Source organism: Hylobates moloch, unplaced genomic scaffold, assembly GCF_009828535.3.
Source record: "Hylobates moloch isolate HMO894 unplaced genomic scaffold, HMol_V3 SCAFFOLD_9, whole genome shotgun sequence".
NCBI lineage: Eukaryota > Metazoa > Chordata > Mammalia > Primates > Hylobatidae > Hylobates > Hylobates moloch.
Genome location: NW_026652284.1, coordinates 17284489 through 17309977, shown reverse-complemented (window position 1 = coordinate 17309977; position 25489 = coordinate 17284489). Strand labels below are relative to the sequence as shown.

The window sequence follows — 25489 nt, the reverse complement described above, 5'->3', positions numbered from 1 at the left end:
TAGAGACGGGGTTTCACCGTGGTCTCGATCTCCTGATCTCGTGATCCGCCCGCCTCGGCCTCCCAAAGTGCTGGGATTACAAGCGTGAGCCACTGCGCCCGGCTAAAAATGCTTATTCTTACAGCATGGGCAGCTAAAGTGCTTACCTCAAGCCTGGCTTCACAAAAGGAGGAAGGGATCTGTAGGGTCAATTAGGTGGGACCCAGCACAAGGTCCCAGGGAAACCAGCCACCTCTATGTCAACTTTTCTACCCTTTTGCCTGGGAATGCTCCTGCTGGTGTTCAAATGTCCAAAGCGTCTCCTGATACCCCACAAACTTCATCCTGATACTCCTACTGATACTCTGACATTCACCGGACTTCCCCTAAGTCCCATATGTCTGTCTTGGCGGCCTATCTTCTGTGGACCAATGTGACAGGGCTGGTATGGGGTTTCATGAACTTTAAACTCACCATGGAGGTAACTGCTTATTGATCAGTTGTGTATCCATGGAAGTGGAGGAGGTAGAAACAGACAGAGGGATTTTCCCCTAAATTTCCTGAATAATGGGTCCTAATTCTTCACTATTATAGAATTAGACATTTATACTCTTTTCATACCTTAAGATGGGTGGAATATACATCCCAATTCCTTGACTTTGAGCTTGGCCATGAAACTTGCATTGGCCATGGGATGTCAGTGAATCTGACAAAAGAAGGCTCTTGAAATGGAGATTGAACTGGAACCCCCACAATATCCATTGAACTCATGATTCGTAATCATTGCCTAGAAACTGCCTTCTTAATGGGCTCCCAGAACAAATATTGTCAGACTTGCAGCCTGAAGCCAAGCTGCTTGTCTGTATCAGTTTTCTATTGTTGCATCACAAAGTACCACAAACTCCATGGATTAACTCAACATTCATTTTATTTTTTCACAGTTTCTGCAAGTCAAAGTCTGAGTGCAGAATAGCTAGGTATTCTGCTGAGGATCTGACCAGGTTGAAATTGGGGGTTGGCAGGGGCTATGATCTCATCTAAAGGCCTGTGTGGGGAAGAATTTGTTTCCAAGCTCATTTGGGCTTTTGGCAGAATTCAATTTCTAGTGGCTGTAAGACTGAGGTCTCCATTTTATTGCTGGCTGTTGGACAAGGGTCATTCTCAGCTCTTAGAGGATGCCTTAACATCCTAGCCGTGTAGCCAGCTTACTTCTCAATTCCAGCAGGAGGATCTCACTGCAGTCTGCTGTGATGAAGTCTTATGTAATGTAACATAATCATGAGAGTGACTGACTATTCCATCACCTTTGCCAGGTAACATAACCCTGTGAAGGTAGTGACTAGTCCATTATATTCACAGATCCTGTTCACACTCAAGGGGTGGGAACTAAATAGGGTGTGTACACCAGGGGCCAGGAATCTTAGGGAACATCTTAGAGTTGTGCCTATCATACCATCCATGCCTAGATTAGTCCAACCATAGTCAACTTACAAACCTTACAAACCTGTGAATGTGAGAATTAATGCTTGTTTTAAGCCACTGAGTTTTGAGGTGGTTTGTTACACAGCATTATTGTGACATAGCTGACTGTTACACTTCTTTTCAATAAGCACTGTCCTTATAGTTTAACCAGTGTTATAGCTCCACTTTGGGGAAGCAGCCTGGTATGATGGACAAGGCATTTGAGATCAGGCAGATCTAGGTTTGAATCCCTACTTCTCCAATTTCTAGTTGGGGGAGGCTTGACCCAGTTACTTCACTGTCTGGGTCCATATCCTCATTTGTCTGACGGTACCCACAATGTCTACCTTGCAGGATGTTGGGAGGGTGAACTAAAATTATGGATGTGGAGTACCTGGTACGTAATATTAGTGTTTCTCTCTTAAGCTCTTAGTTCTAGCCAACATGCCCAAGGGAGTGAATGTGGTGTGAATTCTGGGAGGGGTCACTCCACTGCTAATACCCGAGGGCTTCCTGGCAGGTGTCTCATTGCCAGATGAGAAGGTGACCCATGGGGCTCCCTTACCTGGGGTAGCCCCTCTGATGTCAGCCCCATAGCAGAAGGCAGCCCCACCTGTTTTCTATGGGGTAGGGACCCTGGGGATTCACCCTCACACAAGATCCCTGTGCCATCTCCCCAGCGCTTTGATATTAAAATCAGACATGACCATGGAGAGCTGTTTCCACCACTGACTAGTGATGTGAGCTTGAGCTGAGACTTTAACTTTCTGACCCTTGATTTCCTTCCTGTACATCAAAAGGTTAAATTCCCACCTCACAAGGCTGTTGTTAGACTGATGATGCACAAATGGCTGCTGTCTGGAGCCACTTAGGAGCTTGATTAAGTGGTGTTCCCCTTCCCTCAGAGCAGGGGCCATCTATGTCTCCTGTTCTTTTTAATGAGGCTCTCTGCCCCACCCTCCCTCCAGGACCCACCTCGGAGAGGAGCACAGAGCAGGTACTTCAGGAAGGTGTTTGCTTCTCCTCCTGATCCTCATAAAAACCCTCTGGGCAGCAGGTGCAATCCCCCTTCTCACTTCCCAGGCAAGTGGTAGATTACACCTCCCTGCTCCCTTTGAAGTGCAGTGTGGCCATGTGACTTGCTCTGGCCAATGGCATGTGAGCAGATGTGTCCTGTGTTTTGAGTGGAAGCTTTAAAAGCCAGTGCCTGATCCACCTGCTCTGTCTTTCCTTGGGTACCTGAGGCCAGCACGCTCAAGGAGATGCCTGTCTCCATCAGGCTGACTAGGATGAGTAGTGGTCATGAATATGGATGAGAAGAAAGCAAACCTCTGGTGTTTTAAGCCACCAACATTTGGGGTTGTTGGTTACTGTATTCTATGCTGACACAGTGGGACAGACTTTACTTCCATTTGAAAGACGAGACAGTGGAGGGGAAGTGACTTGCCTGTGGTCACACAGAGAGTACTAAGGGGTGGGGCTTTACCTAAGAAAGCACTTTTTAAGGTGACTGGAGCTCTGAACTAAGGTGCTAAGAGCTAAGGCGACTGGAGCTCTGAACATCAGCCTCACCTGCTGCCTTTGGGAAATGGGTCCCCACTCCTCACTGAAGCTGTTTACATTGTCAGTAGTAGGAAAATTATCTCTGTTCAGAGTAAGTCAGTGGCAGCCTAGGGAGGGGAACGGTGGAGCTCTGGAACCTGTACTCTCAGGAGGACCAGATATTCTAGATTCAGCCACACAGCAGGTGCAATTGCACTCGGTCTCCCTGTCCTTTGTGTCCCTCCCACCTCAGAGGCTTCATTTATCTAAGGAGCTCCTTTCCCTCACTAGCAAACTTTGTCCAAGGAAAGGCTGTGAAACTCGTTCCCCATAAGGCGTGCAGATCAGTGAAACCAGGAAGAGAGACTGCTTTGTTATGCAGCATTATTGTGACAGTAGCTGACTGATACACTTGTCTATCCATCTCCTCTTTTCTTTTATATACAGGAACCTGATTTTATTCTGGGCAGTCATGTGGCTGGGTAGAAAACTACATTCCTCAGCTTCCCTTGGGATGCACACAAAGGTCTTTGGGGGCAGGGAGTGCTTCTAGCAAAGCTCCCCAAGTGGGGGGTCTCAAAGGGCAGGCTATGTTGTGGAGCTCCTTGGCCTCATGCACTCAGCACCTCATGTGTTGTGTTGCTTTCCCAGCACTTGTGACGGACACCTCCAAGTGATGCAGGCACTCTCTGAGCTGCCTGCATGACAACAAACCTTTGGCTTAGGTTATCATCTCGGTAACCTGGAAGATCCTTAGGTGTCAGCAAGCCTACTTTTTAAAAATATATGGAAATAGGGTCCAAGAGGGGAAGAAAATTGTCTGAGGACAATAGTGAGGACATAGATGCAGAGCTGACTCTCCCCCACATCTTCCTGACTTCCCTGGAGGATAGATTGGTTGCAGGTGGGTAGGTGGGGGACAGATGTGAGGCAGGACATGGTTGGGAGCACTAGCTCTGATATACGCTTTCTGGATTCCACAGGGGACTGGCACAGAGCTTATCACACTCCAGGGACTCTGTGCAGAGGAAGATACTGGGGCAACTTCTGATTGGTTTCGGACCCTAGGAAGACCCAAGGGTTTCCCTCCAGACCTTGCCCTGGGGAATTTGCCTGGATCAACTGGACACAGGTTGACAGGAGCACCTTATCAATTCTTCATGTACAATTTCAACTAACAACTCTCTCACCCCACTGCATTCCTGTTCAGAAGATAATCCAAGGAAACCAGAGCCCTGGAATGACTTGGTTACCCAGGTTTAGGGCCAGGGGAACATATGTGGAGTGGACATTGCTGGTCCCTGCCCAGGTCCCTTTTCCTGGGCCAGTGCACCTGTCCCCTAACTGATGTGCTTGTTGTTGCTAAGGGCTCATAGCTGTGCTTTCTCTGCAGAAGTGCCTGCAGCCCACAAAAGCCACTTTAGAGATGCTTGGGCAGATAGTTTATATATCACTTACATATCACCCACCCACCCACATCAACGGGATGGCCAGCAGTCAGTGACTGACACAGTACCAAAGGCCAGCCCCCGGCCTCAAGGTGGGACTACTCTGGTACTACAATCCACACTCCAGAGCTCCTTGTAGCATCAGGTTGAAGCTGGACGCCAGGTAAAACCACCTCTTTGCTCAGCTTCTTTACTTGTCCTATCTTGCTTCCTTCATTCCCTTACAGCTTTCTCTGGAGATCTCGCCATCAATAATTCAAAAAGAGCCAGGCATACTGGTAGTCCCAGTGACTCAAGATGCTGACGGGAAGATCACTTGAGCCCAGGAGTTCAAGGCGTGTGCTATGATCACACCTGTGAATAGCCTTGCACTCCAGCCTGGGCAACACAGCAAGACCCCATCTCTAAAAAGAACAAAACCAGAAAATTGCCCAAGAATCCCCATATGCTTCCAAGCAATACGTAAGTTTCTGAGCTCTCTTCTACCTCCCAAATCCTGTGTAATGGGAGACAGCCACTGAGGGTTCTAAGATTAGCAGCAGGAAAAGTTTGCTCTGGTGAAGAGAACTAAAGTTTCACCTTATTCTTTGACACTGTGCTGTTTCTATGAGCTCAGAGAGAGGCTTAAAGTAACAACATCCATTGATCAAATATTGATTAGGCATTCACTAGAAACCTCGCAGCTGCTTGGCACTAGAGGACCCAGTGGGAGCAAGAGAAATGCAGTTTCTACCCTGATCCTCTAAATTAGGTCCAAAGGCTTCTTGGACACCCCTCAGACTCCCTTATGCAGCTGCATAATGACAATCAATTGAGTACACGAAACCTTCAAAATGCTTTTAATTTCTTTTAATGTATAACAGTTACGCCTGAGTTACAGAGGAAGCGCTTACAAGCAGCAGGTAGTTAAAGCAAATACCAGTTTCTCTTTCTAGTCTACTACTCCATATAGCTGAATAAATTATGGTGCGATTATATTTAAACACACACCTCATGCCCACACGCCCACGCACACACCCCACTCACACCCTCACGTACACCCACTCACTTCCGCATGGGGGAAAATGGCTGTGAGTCAAACACCGAAGCAACAAAGTTGCAGTTACTAGGAAGAAGGAATGATCTAGAGTACTATGTAAATATTTCCCAGGTCGGGGAATTGGCCATGTCAGAGCTGACTTGAAGAAGCATCAAATACACAGAAGTCTCAGAGCGTTTCAAGTTGGCGGCTAGAGAACCCCCATTTGGTCTTGGTTTTGGTGCCTCTGAAGGAGGGGAGGAGAGAAGACCTGTGTACCCCCAAAAAGTGTCCAATAGTGCGAGACACATTCGGGAGCTTGATGAGAAGAACATCGGCCTGAGAGAGGTCCCAGAGAACATCTTTTTAGTTGGGTGATGGAGTGTCACTGAGGCCCAGGATCCAAAATCTTGGATGCTTCGCCAACTCCATCTTAAAACACTGGATTCTGGCAGAGTGGTCAAACTCTGGGACCTGTCCTGTTCTCAAGCCAGAGTCAGATTTCAATCTGACTCTTCATTTTCCTTCTGGGCAAACCTCTCTCTCCATTCTTCTTTTCTTCTCTCTTATCCCCCTAGTTCTCTGTCTGCTCTGCCCTTTCATGTTCCTCTGGCGAAAGAACAACAAAGGAAAATCAAGTATAAAATGGAAGTATAAAAGCATAGCTTGGTTCTTACACATCACTTCTTTTTTTCTTTATATAGCAAGAGAGAAATACCAAATGAAAAAAATAAAGGAACAAGAATGAAAGAACCCACTAGAGCCTGGAATGCATAATTTGAAACACACAATATGAAGATATATCCCTACAGATGGTCTCTGGCACTAGCACGACACACACTGTGGGGGACTTCTTTCCTTTTTTAGTATATATATATTTATAAAAAGTCAACTTTCTATAAACGAACAGCACATCACCACATTTCCAACTATTGTACAATGAACTCAGAAGAGAGCCCTCCTTAGGGAGGACCAACGGCGACTTGTGATAAGTTGGAGGAAGCAGCTCTTATTTTGCTACAGACTGTATTTACAGGGATGGATGGGGGTTGTTTCTGGGACGGCCTGGCCGCTGGAACCCAGGCCGCCTTTCTCAAGCTGTGGTTAGCCCCCAAAGAGATGGAGGCCTTGTGTCTCTCATTCAGCATCACCTCTCTGGTGATGTTTCGAGTTGCCAACACAAGGCTGAATTTTATAACCAAGTTGGCCAGATGCGTTAATATATGGGTTTTAGAGAGAACCTATCAGGATCAAGGGCCTATTTCTGAAGGGGGTGGGGCCCCTCGAGGAATAAGTCCCATTTTCTACCAAGATGATGGCTTGGGAGAACTTACGCTCAACATCATGAGAAATCATTTGGTTTATTCCCAAGCAGGTCTTTGTTCCATTTCACCATCGGGACCAGATATCTGAGATTGGTCCTAGCATTGGAATGTCACCTCCTGGGGATGGGGCTGGGTGGTTTTGATGTCAGCTGCCTGAGATCCCTGCTCCTGAGTCACAGAGGGTGTCAGGAGACTCAGACACTTTCTGAGCCAGGCCTCCAGGTGGAAGGATTGGCCATTCAAGGAATGTGGATGACGAGTGTTTGGTCTTCAGGAAGAGCTGCTTTCTGCTGTGATAGCTACAAAAGCAGGGACTGGGTTACCAAGCAATAACAGAGTCTTCTTTTTTTGTCCCGAGCTTGAAGAACCAAAGGTCTCCTGCAGTGGACGCTCCAGTTGCAACCTTGATCTTGATGGGCCACATGTGTCTGCTGCTACCAAAGTCTGTTTGTCCCCAGTTATTTACAGGTTTCTGTAAACCAGAGATATGAGCCAGCCTGGTCATGGTCCAGAACAGGCTTGATATCACCAAGTCTGAAGATGAGAAACAGGTGAGCATTTGTCACAGAGGTGACGTCCATGCAGGTGAGTGTCCTAGAATCTTGCCAACCCAGCTCCCCAGGAGGGAGGAACTCAGGTTGACTCCCAGAGCAGCAGCCCTTTCCCTCTAGGAATGTCTTGTTGGCTGAGGGCAAAAGGCATGGATTGAGCAAAGAGGTGGCCTCACGAACCCAGGTGGGGACAAGCAGTTTGGTCCAATGTTGGTGAATTCAGTGCTGTGTCTCCCATCCCAAGTACTTTGTACTCAGCAGCACCTGATAAAGGTGATGGAATGTAGATTACAGTGACAGTGATGGTAAAGATGAATATGATTTTGATAAATAGGTAAAGGTGGTAAAAAGTTCCCAGGGAGGAGGAATCGGGGGTTTGAATCATCCCCCCAAGCTCTTAAGAGAATAGAACTTCAGGAGGCCACTGGCGTGGTCAAGGAAGGTGCCTCTTCCCTCTGCTCTGGAATTGTTGACATCTTCCTCTGCCCAGGGGTGGTAGCTTGAAAACTGGTCACATCTGCCCCAGCTCAGCTGTGCCGGATCAGGAGGCAGGGACCTCTTGGCCAAGATGGAGGCAACATTGAAAGATGCCACTCTGAGCAGGACAGCGATTTGCCCCTAACAACATGCCAGGGGGGATCATCTTGTCTGTGGGGCAAACAATCCCTGCCCAGTCTAGAGCCCTCCTCCAGAGCTCTGAGGGTAGCTCTCTGCATCCCCAGAAACTGAAAGGGGTTTAGGGAAGAGGAAGGCCTCTTCCTAGAGGATGGGGCATGGTAAGGATGGGCTCAGGCCTCTGCGGAAGGCTTTGGGCAAAATCTCAACTCCCTGGGGTGTGGACTTGCAGGCAGAGAGCTGAAGCCTTGGGCAACAAAGGCTTGCCCTCCCACAAACAGAGGGACCTGGTTATGAAAGCGCCTTCTGAGCCCACTTCCTGCTCCTCCACTCATGTATCCTCAAGACTTTATCCCCTCCCCATCTCATCTGATTCAGCTAGTGAAGGAAACTGAAAAGTTCTGTGGGCTCCCCAGGCCCCAGATGGAGTGGACATGGTGGGAACTTGGGCTTCAGGCTAAGAGCCCTCTGCTTCCAGAAGCCTGAGTTGGGTCCTTGTATCCTGGATGGGCCCATGGCTGACAAACCCCACCCCCATGTGCCCCTGCCCTCTGGTTAAGCCTCTTCCTGGTCTCCCCAGTCTCCCTGCCTGTGCTAGATTTCCCACTGGGGAGGGTTCTGAAGTCCTTCAAATTCCGGAGTGGGGGTGAGACTGCCCCCCTGCTGACTCCCCTGGGAAGACCCCAGAGCCAGGGTCCCCTCTCTGCTGGAGTCCCAATGTCTAGAGGAGGAAAGGGCTGTGGTTCTGACACTGAGCCAGGGACCTTCCTTGCAGGGCTGGCTCCCAGTACATCCAGCTGAGAGCAGTCCTGAAAGCTTCACCTCCACCTCTAGCTAGGGCACCCACTGGAGTTGGGTCCAAAGAGCTGCGGGACCTCCTCTCAGGCACCATCCTCCTCTGGGTGCCCAAGGTGTTCAAGGTGGGCCTCAATCTCCATGCCTGGGATGGCACAGAGGCCACCATGGGATTTGACGGGGAGGACTTCAGGCTGACCAGAAACCCTCCTTGGGGAAAGTGGGGAGCAGACTCCACTCTGGATCCCTAACCACAGGTGAGTGACAAGCTGGCTGTCTACCTCCAGGGGGCCGGTGATGAGAAGCAGGTGGGCTCCTTTCCTGGCCTCCTAGGACAACAGGGGGATGAGGGGGCAAGGCTGGGAGACTCAGGGGTCAGTTAGGGTTGGACTGGGAATTGGGCTGGGGCAAGTCGCCCCAGGGGCCCTAGTAGGCCTGGCCAGTTTCCACAGGCAGGAGTCCCAGCACGGCGGAGTGCTCCCCGAGCTTCATACGACGCTGGGTGGAGAGGCTCACATTTTTGGCCAGATAATCAACAGCAGCTGGAAAAAAGAAGAGACTCTCCTAGAAATTGAGGTTCTTTTTGTTTATTCTTCCATTCACGCTATCTACACCCGTCCATCCATCCATCCATCCACCCATCCATCCATCCATCCATCCATCCACCCATCCATCCATCCATCCACCCATCCATCCATCCATCCATCCATCCATCCATCCATCCATCCATCCACCCATCCATCCATCCATCCATCCACCCATCCATCCATCCACCCATCCATCCATCCATCATCCATCCTGTCTATTCATCCATTCTTTCATCCATCCATCATCCTTCCATCCTTCTATCCACTCATCCTCTCATCCATCCAGCCATATCCACGCACCTATGCCTCCATCCACCCATCCATTCTGTCCATCCATCCATCCACCCATTCATTCATTTATCCATTCTCTGTCCATCCATCCATCCATCCATTTATCCATCCATCTATCCATCCATCCATCCTTCTATCCATCCATCCTCTATCTATCCCTCATCCACCCAGCCACCATCCATCCATCCATCCATCCATCCATCCATCCATCCATCCATCCTTCCATCCTTCCATCTATCCATCTCTTCATGAAGCTCTTTCTCTCACCTCCTCTCCAATCATTCAGCAAATATGTTTAATGCATTGTGTGCCCAGCTCTCTGGTAAGTTCCTAGGGAGGCATAGAAGATTACCCACATCGCTGAGCAAAGAATTAACCACCCCTCAACAAGCCCACTACATATATCTGCTATGGAGAAGGCCCTGTGAATCCTTGAGTGCAGGTAATGATGAGGGCAAGGTCTCTCTGCCTTCTCTATCTGTGCCCAGCTTACAGATAAGGCAAAGCAAGACCTTTGCTGCAAGGCCGAAGTGGCTATGGGTGAGCTGAGGGATCCACGCAGAAGGAGCCCGGACATAGATACGCAGGGAGCTGAGACCTACAGCTCTGCCCATCTGGTTACCCAGAGGACACAGATGAGTGTCTGAGGGTGTGTGTGCCTGAGAGTGGTGCATACTTGTGTGTGTGAACAACAGAAACAAGAATCTCCTTGAATAATTGGCCTGCACATGAATGTCCACACAAAAGCAACATTTGCACACACGTGCACATGTGTGTGAGTTGTGTGCACTTTTGTGAATAGATGAACCTTGGGAATGCCAGTGCATGTGCAGGCACTGTGTACAGGTGAGTTCCAACTGAGCCAGGTACCTGCCTCTATATCTGTGTGTGTGCAGGGATGACCCTTGACCTGCATGTACATGTGTTCTGTCTTGACTGTACTAATTCTGCCTTTCTGAGGCTACAACAGAAATCAGCCCTGACCAAATGATTTGACTGAGGTGTGGCCAACGCCTCCAGAGGCACAGGGATGCTGCCTCCCAAGCTGGGATCTGTGGCTGTGGCCAGTCCAAACCCCTGGGATCTGTAGGATCCAGAAGCAAGAGGAAGATGGAAAGAACACTGCATTAGGAATTACAAGGCCTGGCTCAACACTTGTTCTGTCACCTGCCCACAGGGGACGCTGTAGCACTCTACATGCTTCCCCAAGGTTGGAGGTTCCTGCCCAGGGTAGGTGGGTGGAGCCAAAAGGTGATAGGCATGGCCTGAGAACAAGGCCAGGGAGGCCAGGTGGTCAGTGCCAATCATTGAGCCATGGGAGGCCGTATTGCCTAGTGGTTCAAATGACGGAGGTTCAAATCCTGCACATGCCAACTTTTAACGTGTGATCTGGGGCATCCCACCTCATCCATTCAAACCTCAGTTTCCTTGTCTGTAAAATGGGGATCATAATAACACCTATCTGAGAAGCTGTTATGAAGGTTAAAGAAGAAATACGTACAAAGTGGCTAGCTGGTACTGTGCCTGGCACATTGTGAGCTTGAGAGATGTGGGTTTGGAAGCAGCGGAAGACTAGGATTGGGATTTAGTAAGTAAACATGGCCTTTGATGGGGGCAGGAGGGGATGAAGCAGCAGATGAGGTGGCTGCAGTCCCAGTTACCTCCTGCTCATGTGGCCCTGGGCACATCACTTGACCTCTCTAGACCTGCTTCCTTGTTTGTAGAATGGGGAAAACAAAGTCCAGCCTCCTCCAGGGCTGCTGCTATGAGGATGAAGTGAGACACTGTTCTTTAAGGTGGTGGTTACAGAGCATGCAGGGGGTTGGCCCTCAACAGTCCCAAAGGATGTGCAAATGCCCTGGGATCTCTCTGGAGTGTCTGAACCCTGTGCCCCTCTGCTTACCAGGCTCCAGGGTGGGTGATGAGAGGGAAGTTAAGTCTGCCTAGGGTCCGAGCTGAGCCCCCAGGGACTGCCAGCCTTCCTCTGAAGTCACTTGGCCTCCAGACTCCCAATTGGTAGAGCAGAGTTGGCGGCAGTCAGCCTGGTCCTGTCTTGGGTCTGCCCTTTACTCTGCGTGAGGGTAGGGCCATTCCCATCTCTGGCCTTGGGGGGACCCTGTAGCCCTGGCCACACCAACTCTGCTACTGGGAGCCTGCCTTACCTGCCAGGATCCATCTCGTTAAGAAGCCTCATTCTGGCCGGGTGGGGTGGCTCATGCCTATAATCCCAGCACTTTGGGAGGCCAAGGCAGGCGGTTTACAAGGTCAGGAGATCAAGACCATCCTGGCTAACACGGTGAAACCCCGTCTCTATTAAAAATACAAAAATTAGCCGGGCGTGGTGGTGCACACCTGTAGTCCCAGCTACTCGGGAGGCTGAGGCAGGAGAATGGCGTGAACCCGGGAGGCAGAGCTTGCAGTGAGCCAAGATCGCACCACTGCACTCCAGCCTGGGCAACAGAGCGAGACTCTGTCTCAAAAAAAAAAAAAAAAAAAAAAAGCCTCATTCTTAGATGGACAGTCGGAATAGAAAGAGGGGGAGCCAGTGTTTACAGAGAGCTTGTTCTATCCGGGTCCTGTTCTAAGCATTTTGTGCTCATTTTCCATTTAATTCTCACAACAACTCTATGAGGCTGGTAGTGGTGGTATCCGCATCTTACAGATGATGGAACTGAGGCTCTGAGAGACTGCACCACTTCAAAGATCACACAGTTCCTAAGTTGTGGAGCCAGGATTCAAACCCAGGCAGTCTGAGCCTGGCTCCCAGCCACCCCCGCAGGCTCCTAGAGAATAACCCTTTATACATGCACAACACTTTAGAGGGCAAGAGATGCTCTACACTCCAAATTCCACATTGATCCCATGTTCTGCTCCAGGCAAGGTAAGCGATCTGTCCAAGGGCACGCCGCTAAGGCAGGTGACACTTCCCCTGAGTCACAGCAGCCACTGCCTCCCCTCCTTACTTCACACCATGCCAACCTCTCACACCAACCTCTCCAGCTATTCCTGTGGGTGGGCTGAGAGCTCTGGCTTTTTAAACAATTGATACATAATATTTGCACATATTTTTGGGGGTACCTCTGATGTTTTGCTACGTGCATAGAATGTGTAATGATCAAGTAAGGCTGTTTAGGGCATCCATCACCTTCAGGATTTATCTTATCTTTCTTTCTTTCTTTCTTTTTCTTTCTGAGACGGAGTCTCACTCTGTCTCCCAGGCTGGAGTACAATAGCACAATCTTGGCTCATTGCAACCTCTGCCTCCCAAGTTCAAGCAATTCTTCTGCCTCAGTCTCCCAAGTAGCTGGGATTACAGGTGCCCACCAATACATCTGGCTAATTTTTGTATTTTTTAGTAGAGCCGGGGTTTCACCATGTTGGCCAGGCTGGTCTGAAATTCCCGACCTCAAGTGATCCGCCCACCTTGGCCTCTCAAAGTGCTGGGATGACAGGTGTGAGCCACCATGCCTGGCCCAGTATTTATCATTTCTGTGTGTTTCAAATCCTCTCTTCTAGCTATTTTGAAGTATACAATACATTGTTGTTAGCTGTAGTCACCCTATTCTGTTATCAAACACTAGAGCTTATTCCTTCTATCTAACTGTATGTTTGTACCCATTAACCAACCTCTCTTCATCTCCCTCCCTGCTTCCCTGCCTCTAGTAACCATTATTTGATTCTCTATCTCCATGAGATCAACCTTCTTAGTTCCCATATATGAGAACACGTGATGTTTGTCTCTCTGTGCCTGGCTTATGTTACTTAATAAAATGACCTGCAGTTCCGTCCATGTTGCTGCAGATGACAGGATTTTATTCTTTTTTATGGCTGAATAGTATTCCACTGGGTATATATACTATATGTTCTTTATCCATTCATCCATTGATGGATACTTAGGGTGATTCTGTGTCTTGGCTATTGTGGATGGTTTTGCAATAAACATGGGAGTGCAGGCATCCCTCTGATAAACTGATTCCTATCCTTTTGATAAATATGGTAGTTCTAGTTTTCACAGGCTTTGAATAATAATCAGAACAACAAAGCGAGCACCCTCATGTATGGACCACCTGCTGTGTGCTGGCAGGCACGACCACATCTATTTCTTTCAACTGCCCCATGCTTTAGGTATCAGCGTTCTCCTTCTATAAATGAGGAAACTGAGGTACGGAGAGGTCGCTGGCCCAGAGTCACATGCAGCGCGTGACATGGAGGAGGAGCCTGCATTGGTCCTGGAGGAGGAGCCTGCATTGGTCCTGCCTGTGCCTCTGGCCACTCTGTGTGCCTTATCCTCGTCAGCCTCTCCCAGCGACCAGCCCACGGCCCAGCACACAGTAGGAGCTTACCAGGCCCTGTCTAGGTAGCCAAGGAAACACCAGGAAGCCAAACTTTCCTGACGACCCTGCCAACTTCAAGGGCACCCAACAGGCCGCACAGCCTGCCTCTGCCAAGGGTGGAGCCGAGGGGCTGGCTAGGGCAGGGCTGTGACATTTCTTATTATGGCCTCTGTCAATGGCCCTCCCTGTCCCTCTGTCTCTCCGCATCTCCCCTGTTCTGCCTCGCGCCCGCGCCTGGGCTCTAAATGTCTCAAATTAGATTAATTGGGAGTTGGCAGGAGATGTGGTGGTGATGCCAACCGGTAAACAATCTCAGCCGTCAGCGCCTCGTCAGCCCGCAGCCCCAGAGGAGGACCCTTCTAGACACAAATTCTTATTAGACTTGTCAGATCTATTAAAATTCTTTTCACACTTCTGCGTTCTATCAGCCCCATCATTAGTACGGCCCTGGCCTCTGGGAACACCAGGGCCATATTAATCTGCCGTGTGCCCCATCCCTGGGACCCTGCCCCCACCCCCCCAAGAGACGAGGAAAGACGGACAGGTGGATGGACAATGGCCAGAGCAGGAAAAGGAGTGAAGGTGTCCCTGGGAAGATGAGAAGCCCACGGAGAGGAGGAGGAGGACTCTGGGGCCTAAGAGTTTCGTCCATGTGTATGCTCGTTCCATGCACACCTGAAGGTGGCTCTCCAGGGACCAGGCTGCAGGTGTGGCTGTGTACACATCAGTATGGGCTGCCGGGTGACCTTGGGCAAACAGCCTCTCTGGGATCCCATTTCCTTATCTGTCCAATGAGAATAACCACGTGTACTGCATAGGGTGGCACGTGGATGAAATGCCAGACCCACAGTAGATGCTCAATAAATGGTCATTCTTCCTTCCTTTACACATGCACATTTTGTATATTTATGTCTTAAAGCTGTGTATACACACATTAGTGAACACTCACATATAAACCCCTCTCTCTGCATGTGCATCTGTCCATATGCACGTGCATGTGAAGCTGTAGACGTGAATCCACGCATGGGTGGGCTCAGGTGTGTATTGCTGCTGAGTGGCCTCCACAGATCTGTGGTTTGAAGTTAGGAGACTCTGGGTCCACCATTGCCATGCTGTGGGATTTTGGAAAAGCTACCTCGCGTCTCTGAGCCTCGTTTTTGCACCTGCAACCTGGGGACAAATAACTTAGAGAATGACGTGGAGGAGCACGCATTTTGCCCAGCGCCCTGTGGGATGAACTTGGGCAGAGGACAGGTGTCACGGGAGGACAGATGGACCTGGGCATACGCGGGCACAGTCCAGGACATGGGACTCTTGCACACACGCCAGGACATCCCGGCCACAGATGGATTAAGTTACCCAGGGATGTGGGGCAAGTGGTTAGTGGGAACACGATGTGTCTCGGGGCCTCCAAAATGCCAAAGGAGAGGGAGGTGGTGCAATGGAAACACTTTGAGACGGCTAAATCCGTGGCCCCCATTTCACAGATGGGAAGACTGAGTCTCAGAGAGGCAAGCGTGTGGCTGCCTGCACTAATTGGTGGCAGAGGAGGGGGCTTTTCCTCCAGCCCTTCCCTCCCAGCTTGGGCCTAGAGTCTCTGTGGGGTGAGGTGGGGTCTGTGCTGGGCTCCCTTTGGGGAGGGCTGGAGAATGTGGCCAAGAGGAGTTCTGAGCTATTCCTGGAGAAGCCAGGGCAGCAGGGATGGAGCCGGAAGGGGAGTGACAGGAGGAGGAGAAGGGAGTGGAAGGAGAGGAGAGAAAAGAATGGAGTGGGGGGTGGTGGAGGAGGAGGAAGCTGCTCTGGCTGGCTTTGTCCAAGCAAGAGGAGAACAAACCCTCCTTTCTCGCCTCCTAGGCCCCTTCCTTTTTGATCCTCTCCCCTGCCACCCCCATGCTGACTTTGGGGTTAATTTTATTTCCGAATTGAGCAGGCGCCCCTGGAGCAGGGCACCGGGCTTGGGTGTGACTAACGCCTGCCCCGGGCCGGGGCTGCTGCCGCCGCTGAGGTCACTCTAAAATATTTATCAAGAGCATGTGTGTCCTGCTCCACGCCCAGGAACATGGGCTGGGTCACGAGGTCACCCTGGGACCCTCTGGAAATTCTCCCATGTGCATGCGTGCACCCTGCTCTCAAATACACATGCAGACCCCCACGCACACATTCACACACACACACACACAGTTATACACACAGACACGGTATATGTCTACACCCAGATGTACCTCCATACACATGTACACACAGCCACACCTATGACATACCCAAACATACACTCATACACTCACCCCTATTTACACACTGCACACAGAACATATGTGTCCACACACAGGTACTCCCACACAATCACAGACACACTCAAGCATGTGTGCATGCCTCAATGCATGGCTATACACGTGTACATACAGTCACATGTTTGCACACTCATATACATCTATACACACGCATATTCATTATACATATCTACATATTGACATATGCATACCTATGCCAAACATGCAGGCACACATAAAGACACGCTCAACCATATGTACAGACTTGAATGCACATTTAAACATGTTTAAGCAGATACATATGCTTACATGTGTGCACATGTGTGTTCATACACAGATGTGCATATCACGTGTGCACAATATGCTCATTTATGTACACACATGTGAAGTCATATACACATATGCTCACATGTGCCCGATGACACATACATGTATTCACGCATATGCAAAGATGCATGCAATAACACATGGGTGCTGAAATACTCAGATGCATCACATGCACACACACTCACGAACTGTAACATGTCCCAACATATGTACTCACAAACACCCATATACACATGTGTACATACACATATGCAAACATGTACACACACAGGAAGGGTTGTGAACACAGCTGGGAGGTGGAGGCCGACACAGCTGGCCCTCATTTGGCAGTGGAGGCCAACGCCACGTGAGGAGGGGTATGTTGAGGGGGTGGGCAGGAAGCAGAGGTCAGAAAGGCTGGCCCAGGGCCGGGCTGGGGGAGAGGACGCCCTCAGGGATGGGGGCCTCACCCTCTTGCCACACGCCCTTCTGATTAGTTTGACACCAGCAGGTGAGGCCTTTGCAGGGCGGTGGGGCAGGAAAGTGACCCATGACCTCTGGCTCCCTGTCCCATCTGGGCCTGCCCTGCTGCTGGCCTTGCCAGGCATCAGAGGCTGTGTCCAGGCCTGCGTTTTCCAGCCTTTGGTCTGAGGGTCCACCGTCCCTGCCTCAAGGCAAGGCACAAAGGGGATAGCAGCTGGGATGGGTGCATGAGACCACTGCAGAGTTTGGAGTGGAGGAGAGAGCTGGAAACCCAGCTTTCCCATGCCCTGCGGCAGAAGGGGCAGGGTCTCCCACTGAGCTGTCCAGCACGGTGGCCACCAGCAGCACATGGCTAGCGAGCACTTGAACTGTGGCTAGTGCAACCGGGAAACAGAATTTCAAATGTCGATTTCACTGGAACTAATTTAAAGTCAAAAACTAATCTTCAATTGGGTTATTTAGTGGTTGGAAAGCTTACAATTTGGAACACTTTGGGTGTGTAAGTCTATTTTCTCAATTGCAAACTATATGAAATTTAAATACAGATCAAGTATTTCTGTTGAAAACTCAGTGTCCCAATTAAAATGGGCTGTAAGTGTAAAACATACACAGGATGTCAAAGACATAGCATGAAGAGAATGTAAAATATCTCAATAATTATATATGAATTGCATTTTGAAATGATAATCTTTTGGATGTATTGGGTTAAATAAAATGTCAGTAAAAATAATTCCATTGTTTCTTCCCCTTGATTTCTTTTTTTTTTTTTTTGAGACAGAGTCTTGTTCTATCACACAGGCTGGAGTACAGTGGCGTGATCTTGGCTCACTGCAACCTCCTCTTCCCGGGTTCAAGTGATTCTTGTGCCTTACCTACTTGAGTAGCTGCAATTACAGGTGCGTGCCACTGTGCCTGGCTAATTTTTGTATTTTTAGTAGAGACAGAGTTTCACCATGTTGACCAGGCTGGTCTTGAACTCCTGGGCTCAAGTGATTCGTTTGCCTCAGCCTTCCAAAGTGCTGGGATTACAGGCATGAGCCACCATGCCTGGCCTGTTTCTTCTTATGTTTTCAAATGTGGCCACTAGAAATGTTAAGTGATATTTGTGTTGTGTATTATATTTCTGTTGGAGCCACAGTACAGAAGCAGGGGTTTAGCCAGGAGATGTCCTGGGTTTTGCCCAATTCAGTGTCATTTTAGGTGAAATGTTCCGTCTTGCTGGACTTCAATTTTTCCATCTGTAAAATGGACATACCCCACCCTGACACCACCTTGTAGCTCTCTACAAACAAGCAGGAGGCCCTGGGGGTGGGAGAAGGAATGGGGACGGGGGATGCCCAGGGCACCAGGCACTCACTCTGGCCGTACTGGCCGTACTGATAGCCGGCCACGGGGTCCACGCTGTAGCCGGTGGTGCTGTAGGTGGGTGGGCAGTAGGCCTGGGAGGTGGGCAGGCTGTCTCCTGGCTTGATGGAGTCGGCCCGCTGGCTGCAGCTGGCTGAGATGGAGGTGGCCGAGTCCAGGCCGCCATGCAGCGGGGAGATGGAGAAGTCAGCCTGCGGCTGCGGGGGCACCGCGCTGGGGTTGCCCAAGATGCTCATCACCTGTGGGGAAAAGGCCATTAGTGCCATGGCTCACCGGACAGACCCCAGAGACACGAGCACACTGGGCACAATGCCAGGCTGGCCCTGGAACGCTCTTTGCCAGACTTGTTCCCTTGAAGTCTCTGTAGCTTCGAGGTCCTCAGTTTACCTGATTTGCGTGCCCTCATGCATGGGATGGCTGCTGGTCTTCGGTGTTTCTCTTGAAGGAGGGTCCTGACACAGGGATCCTCCTTCCACTGAGAACTCAGCAGGGGCTTACTCGCCTCTCTAGCTCCAGGGTCTGGCTCTAAGGGTCACTCTGGGCCTGTCTATTGAATGAATAAATGCATGAATGAATGCATGAATGAGCGAACTGACTAATGAGGCCTCTCCCATCAGTCAGGGAGTTCTCCAAGCTCAGAGAACTGTGCCTCCCCCACCAGACTGGGATGGCCCCATCTTCTAACGCAAACATTACAGCAGGACTCTTGATCTGTCTGGCGTCACTGTGTGTGGCTTGCTCTGCCTGCCACTCCTCTGGACTCTGAAGTTCCTGTCCCTTCGACACTGAAGCCCACAGCCAACGCTTTCAAAGAGCCTCTCAGGCCCCTTCCTTTGATTCTACCAGCTCCTAAGGTCTGTGACCATCCCCTCCTTCCCTGCCTGGCCGGGTTCCACAAAGAGGAACTCACTGTCAGTGCTGGCAACACAGACTACCAGGGGAGGCTTGTCTCTAGAAACTCAGCTCAGGGGACCTGGATGGAGGTCCAGGTGTTCACTTACTGGGATGTTCACTTATTTACTCCCCAAACAGGCATGGATGGTGACTTTGGCCCCAGGCTGAGAGCTGAAGGCTCTGAGACTTCAGAGGAGAAAGAGCCATGGTCTCTCCCCTGTCTGGGGAGAGGAGGAGGAAGGGTCTGGGTCGGGTGAGGGAAGCTACTAGCAAAGATCATAGAGACATGGAGTAGTGATACCGGCATCTTATCTATCAAAGGACACAGAGGAGGGCATCCAGTCATCCCCAGTAGTCTGGGAAATCTAGGGAGGTGGAACCTGCTGTCCAGCTCTCCAGGAAAGAGGACGGGGAAAAGCAGTGCTTTCCTGGAGTGGGGCTGGGAGTGGTGCAGCAGGAGCTCCTGGAGAGTGAGAGGACACAGTGTCCCAGTCAGTTCAGAGCAGAGCAGGGGAGAGGGTAGGAGAGAGAGGGCACAGTGCCCCGGTCAGTCCAAAGGAGGGCAGGGGAGAGGGTGGGAGGGAGAGGCAGGCCCTCGTGAACCTAACCTGTAGGGCCCTGGCCCCTGATGACCTCCTGGTGATGCCGCCCTTTATGGGAGGAAGACCCTGAGTATGAGGTGGGGACGACTTTGCTGATAATCTGCCCAGCACCGAGACGGAGAACCACGTGGCAATCCCTGCTGGGCACACGGTTGAGTTCCCTGACTCTCCCTACAGGGTAAGAAAGCAGGCTGCGGGCATTCGAGCAGTGATCGCTTTGCCGACTAGACACCGTCTGAAGATTTTTACCTATGCCTTTATTATTGGCTTGTGCCACAGGCATTGAGGCCTAGCCACAGTCGAGGGCATTGATGGACCCTTCGGGCCAGGGACAGACACCGAGCTCCTCTGCTTACCAGCTGTGTAACCTTGGGAATATCCCTGAGCAGTTAACTCATTTGACTCTCCCAACCCAAAAGCCCAGAGATGTGTGGGGCAAAGCTAGGATGCCCATTTCCCAGATGAAAAAACTGAGGCCTGCAAAGGGGCCGTGGCTTCCCTAGGTCTCACAGCAGGCCCATGGCTCAGTTCGCCTGACCCTGGCTCACCTGCAAAATGTCAAGTTCAACTCTCAAGAATGAATGAGGTTGAGGCATCTGATCACTTTAGAGGGTCTCACTCCAAGGACCAGCAGTAGTTTGTTTCCTGGGCAGCTAATGTGGGGTGAGTGGGGTGGGGTCCCTTGCTCTGGGGGAAGCTTAGGTCCTCTGGAATGTCTTGAGTAGAGCCTCTGCCTGGTTCCTTCCCCCATGCCCTCAGCCCTGGGGGTCTCCCCTCCTCCACCTTTTCCCTCTGTCACTCTCACCCCAGAGCCAGAGCTCAGAGCTCAGACCTGCTGGGACCGTCAACTGGCTAGTCTTCATCTCCACACAGCTGGGGAGATTTGGGAGGGATATAGGGGTGTGTCAACCTCATCAAGATGGCAAAGACACACTGGAATGGGTTTGCAAGAAGGAGAGAGAAAGTCTGCCTGGGAGGCAGGAGGCTGGGCTGGGGAGGGTCTGGAGTCCTTTGGACACTAGCGCTACTTTAGGGAGCTGAGGTCTCCCTAGCTCGCTCTGTGTTGAATGTGCTTCTGAGGTCTTTGTCGTGGTCGGGTCAACAGTAGGGTGCTGGGGTAGTGGTATGTGAGGGTGTCTGACACTGCAGGACTGTGTTTGTTGCTTTCTGTCTGTCAAGATGGGATCTCCTTAGCTTGAAGAATGTGCTAGGGGCTTGGGGAGGAGAGCAAGGTCCCAGGGCAAACTCAGGAATCTAACTCTGCCCTGGGGTTCTCAGTCTAGACCCTTTCCCACCCATCTCCTTTCTGATCCAACACAAACACGGACCCTGCTCAAAGGAGGCCTGGACTCCAAGAATAGACTTAGAGGCTCAGAAAAAAACATACAGGCTCCAGATCCCTTCTTTCAGAAGGACAGTCGACGGAGGCTGGGAGACTCCTGGGAGGGTTTGTCAGCTCCCGTGAGACTCCAGTTTGATCCTTCCCTCCTGCCCATCCCCAAGATGCCAAGCCCGGACGGGATGATGGGAGGGGAGGAGTCGGGGGATGGTTAGGAAGAGGATGAGGATGGTTTGAGACAGGCTGAGAGCTATGTGTAGACCCGCTACTCATCCTCTAAGACAGAGACCTACACAGAACTGCTGCCCAATCTGACAATATCACTCCAGAATTATCAATGGCTCCCCATTATCTCTCAGCAAAAGCTCCTAGTGACCAGACCTCTAGCTGCCTGTCCCAACTCCTTTCACCCCTTTCTACCTTGCACTTTACATCCCAGCTATCCCAAACAATGTGTTATTTCTTGAAAATATCCTTCATTCATTCACGTATTCATCCAACAAGCATTTCATAGGGTGCTACTATGTGCCAGTCTGGAGCTAGGGCTGGACTATGAGCTCTTTGAGGGCAGGATGGAACTGTGTTTTGTCCATCTCTGGAGCCCCATGCCTACGTGGTGCTTGCTACATATTCTGAGCTCAGAAAACCTCTGCTGAATTCATGCATATTCCTTTAACAAACATTTACTGAGCACCTATTACGTGCCAGACACAGCCAGGCACTGGGGACACAGCCATGAAAAATGCCAATCCCATGTCCTCCTGGAGCTGTCAGCCTAAGGAATGAAGCTGACAATAAACAAGTGAACAAATAATATAATTTCTGATACTGATAAATGCTACGGAGGAAAAATAAGGGGCTATGTGGGGCAGTCAGGCAAGACCTCCCCAAGGATGTGATATCCAGCAAGACCAGAAAGAACTGCCCTGAGAAGATGAGGCAGGGGAGCTTTCCAGGCAGAGAAGTCAGCAAGTGCAAAGGCCCTGAGGTCCCTGGGGCTGAGGGGGCTGAACCATGAGATACACCCAGCAGGGTTAGGAAATAGCAAGAAGGTGAAGGTGGACAGTGAAAATTCCAGGAGCCGCAAGGGCTTGTGCAGTCCTTTCTCAGAAGGGGCTTGGGTGGTGCCTGGTGGCTCAGGAGGCCTTGGACCCTGGGCCGTGAACTGACAGCTCAGAAACAGCTTGGGTCCAGGGAGCTTTTCCTGTAATGGGATTTGCTCAGTGGGATTTGCCCTGGAACATCAAATCAAATCCACATCTGGGGAAGTTGTGAATGGAGGATGTGCTGCCACTGCTCACTCTCTCCCAGAGTCCCTGGGGGTCTGTGGATCAAAGGGCTTCCATTTCATCCAACCCCCTGCCTCCAGGCAGGGCAGCGTCTAAGCTAATGGGACAGGACCCAACTGGAGAGCGGCAGGAGGGGAGAACATTGATGAAGACCACAAGGCCTGAGTCGTATATTGGCCAGTTCATGGACTCCTCAAGCAGATGGGGTATCATTACTCCCGTTATGCAGATGGGAAAATTGAGACACGGGGAAGCAAAAGGGCTCACCCACAACCACACAGCTGGTAAGTGGCAGAGCTGGGATTTGCACCCAGGTCTCCCGAGTCCCTAGCTGTGCTCTTTCCCTGCCACCAGCTGTGCTGGAGAGCACACAGGGAGAGGTTTGGCAACCTCACTGCACAGAGCCCTACGGGCCTAAATGACCCTCGCTGGCCTCTGGCTTCCCGGGGACCTTTAGGGCTCCCTCTCGGCCTGCAGAAGCAGACAGCATTGGCCCACAGTTAGGAACCCAGCTGAGGTCCGGAGTCTGCAAACTTTTCAACTTGAGGAAGTTCAGGTCTGATGCAGTAACCCACCCCCCTCAAGAATGCTAAGGCCTCTCCCCAGGTGGGTTTTACTTTTTTCCCGGTGACCTTGCTTTCACTAATGTATTACTTCTTGGTACATTACCGTTACTAACTCAAAATCAATACCGACCTCCACATCTGTAAGGTTTTATCTGAAGGCAAATCTCAGGGCTGTCCGTCAGGCTGACAGACAGCCGTCCCTTCCTCTCCCTTCCTCCTCCACTTTCCCCCACCCGCCATGGCCCCTACCCCACCCCCAACCCCTTCCCCTCCCTCTGCTCCAAATCAGTCCCAGCCTCGACCAGACTAAATCAATAAGAGGCCAACCTCACCCTCCCTTCCGCCTGCTGGGGAGAGGCTTGCTGGTTTGGGGGTGGGGGCCCCCCTTCCACAGCCTCTGCTCACCGCCCCCTCCCCTGGGACATGCCGGCGCACTCCCCTACTTTAAAAGAAGGGGATGGGAAAAATGTAATTAATTCCCTCCGTTCCTGAGCTGGCCCCGAGGGCCTGGGACTGAGGAGGCTGAGCTGCGAGATCTGCACCCTCTGTGATAACCGAACGTGGCTTTGGGAGTGTGGCTGCAATTAGAAGGGGCGATCGCCATCATTGGGGCTCTGTGGCAGGGTTTGTGCTGAGTGTGTGGGGGCCGCAGCAGGGTGCAGAGGGAGAGGGAGGCACAGGACCTAGAGACTGAAGGTCAGGATACCTAGAGACTGAAGGTCAGGATAGGGGTGGGGGTCAGGAATCAGGTCAAGGCTGCAGGGACCATCGGCAGGTCACGGAGCCCCACCTCTGCACTGCCTGAGAGGGACCCTGAGGCTCCAAGAGGGACAACAGTCTCCCTGAGGGCACTGGGCCTGGGCCAGTCAGTGCTCAGATGGGCTTTCCTGCAGCATGGGGGCCAGAATATCTGCCCTGACTAACTGCGACTCTGAGCAATTTCTTTAACCTTCTGTGCCTCGGTTTTCTCATCTATAAAATGGGTATGATGATCATTGTAGCTACCTAGAGAGTTATTGTAAGGATTAAGTGAGTAAATGTACACTGGATGTGCCATGCCTGGTGCACTGTTAGTTCCCAGTAAATATCAGCTGTCCCCCTCCCCTTCCTTTTTCACCTCCCTGACACCTCTTCTGCCTGGATTAGAAGGGAAGAGGCAGGTGGCTCAGGGACCTTGCCTGAGATGGAAATGAGCACTTGGAAGCAGACTCTGGGAACACCTCTCAGTCAGGGGCCGTGCAGTTTCATCTTTTTCTCCCATGGGGGCCAACACCCAGCGGGTGCTTTCTGAATGAAGCATTGCTCTGCCCCCTTAGAACTATTCTGTCCCCACGCAGAAGCTGGGGCCTGCACACTGGAAAGGGAGCAGGAGTGTGTGGCTTTGACAAGTGGCACCCCACTCTGGCCTGAGTGTGCTCCCCTATAGAAAGAAGGAACCATCAAAGTACAAATCCTTGGAGTCTCCCAGTCTCAGCCGAGCAAGGCCTGGAATCCACACAACTCTGCACAGGGCAGCCCACACCATACTCTGCAAGACACACAACTGAATCCAGGACAATGAGTCCAATGAAAATGTCTCTGGTCCCGATTGCCAAACAGCCTTTCATCAGAGCCCCAGTTAACAGGCAGGACAGTTTTTCCCATTTGCACGCCCACTTTCTTAAACTCATCCAATACGCTTACATACGCACACACTTGCATGTAAATACACCCAAATATGCACATGAAACTTGGGAGGCAACTTGGAGTTTGCTGCGTGTTCACAGATGGGGAAACTGAGGCTCAAAGAGGGGGAGTGACTTGGCATCCCAGGGATTACTGCCACTCCCTCCTGCCCCGTCTTGGGTGTGGTTCCAAAAGGATCTGCTGGCTTGACACACAGAGCACTTTTATCTCCAAGCCTCAGGTTCACCTCCAGCCCTGGCTCGCCGTTTTGACTTTCACAAGAGGTGAGAAGGGGAGATATTTTCAGAGCCCTCTGTTCCCATTGTCAGAACACAGCTTGCCAGGAATAGAATGCTTTGTTTGTCTGAATTGTATGAAAGTGTCCCTATGGACCAAGAACTGTCCCCAGTTGGGAGATGACCTGGAGTAGCCCAGCTCACAACTGGCCTTGGTTCCTAAGGGTCTGGGGCCTGGAATCCACCTCTGCCTCCAGGCAGACCCTGTCAGAGCAGGCTGAGGACTGGGCAAGAGGGACGGGCCGCTCCCCTGGGTCTGTCTGCTCCATCACTGGTTCTCCGTCTTGACTGTCCACTGGAATCACCGGGGCGTCTGTGGGGTCAGGAGTTTTTTTTTTTTTTTGAGACGGAGTTTCACTCTTGTTGCCCAGGCTGGAGTGCAATGGCGTGATCTCGGCTCACCGCAATCTCCGCTTCCGCAAGCGATTCTCCTGGCTCAGCCTCCTGAGTAGCTGGGATTACAGGCAT

At 51.0% G+C, this 25489-nt stretch overlaps 1 protein-coding gene across 5 annotated transcripts in view; it reads right to left on the bottom strand.

Moving 5' to 3' along the window:
* Window positions 1–5264: 5264 nt before the first annotated feature.
* Window positions 5265–25489, bottom strand: part of PAX7 (paired box 7) — a 117600-nt gene continuing 97375 nt past the window's right edge. For 2 of the 5 annotated variants that reach the window (XM_032760989.2, XM_058444519.1), the window contains exons 8-9: window positions 18363–18609; window positions 7355–9276 (exon numbers count right to left, since the gene is read on the bottom strand). In XM_032760989.2, the coding sequence (XP_032616880.1) occupies window positions 9161–9276; window positions 18363–18609 (363 nt within the window). In that variant the 3' untranslated portion in view covers window positions 7355–9160. Of the gene's footprint in view, window positions 9277–18201; window positions 18610–25489 lie in introns of those variants that run through there. The other 3 variants (XM_032760986.2, XM_032760987.2, XM_032760988.1) reach the window with 2 other exon arrangements.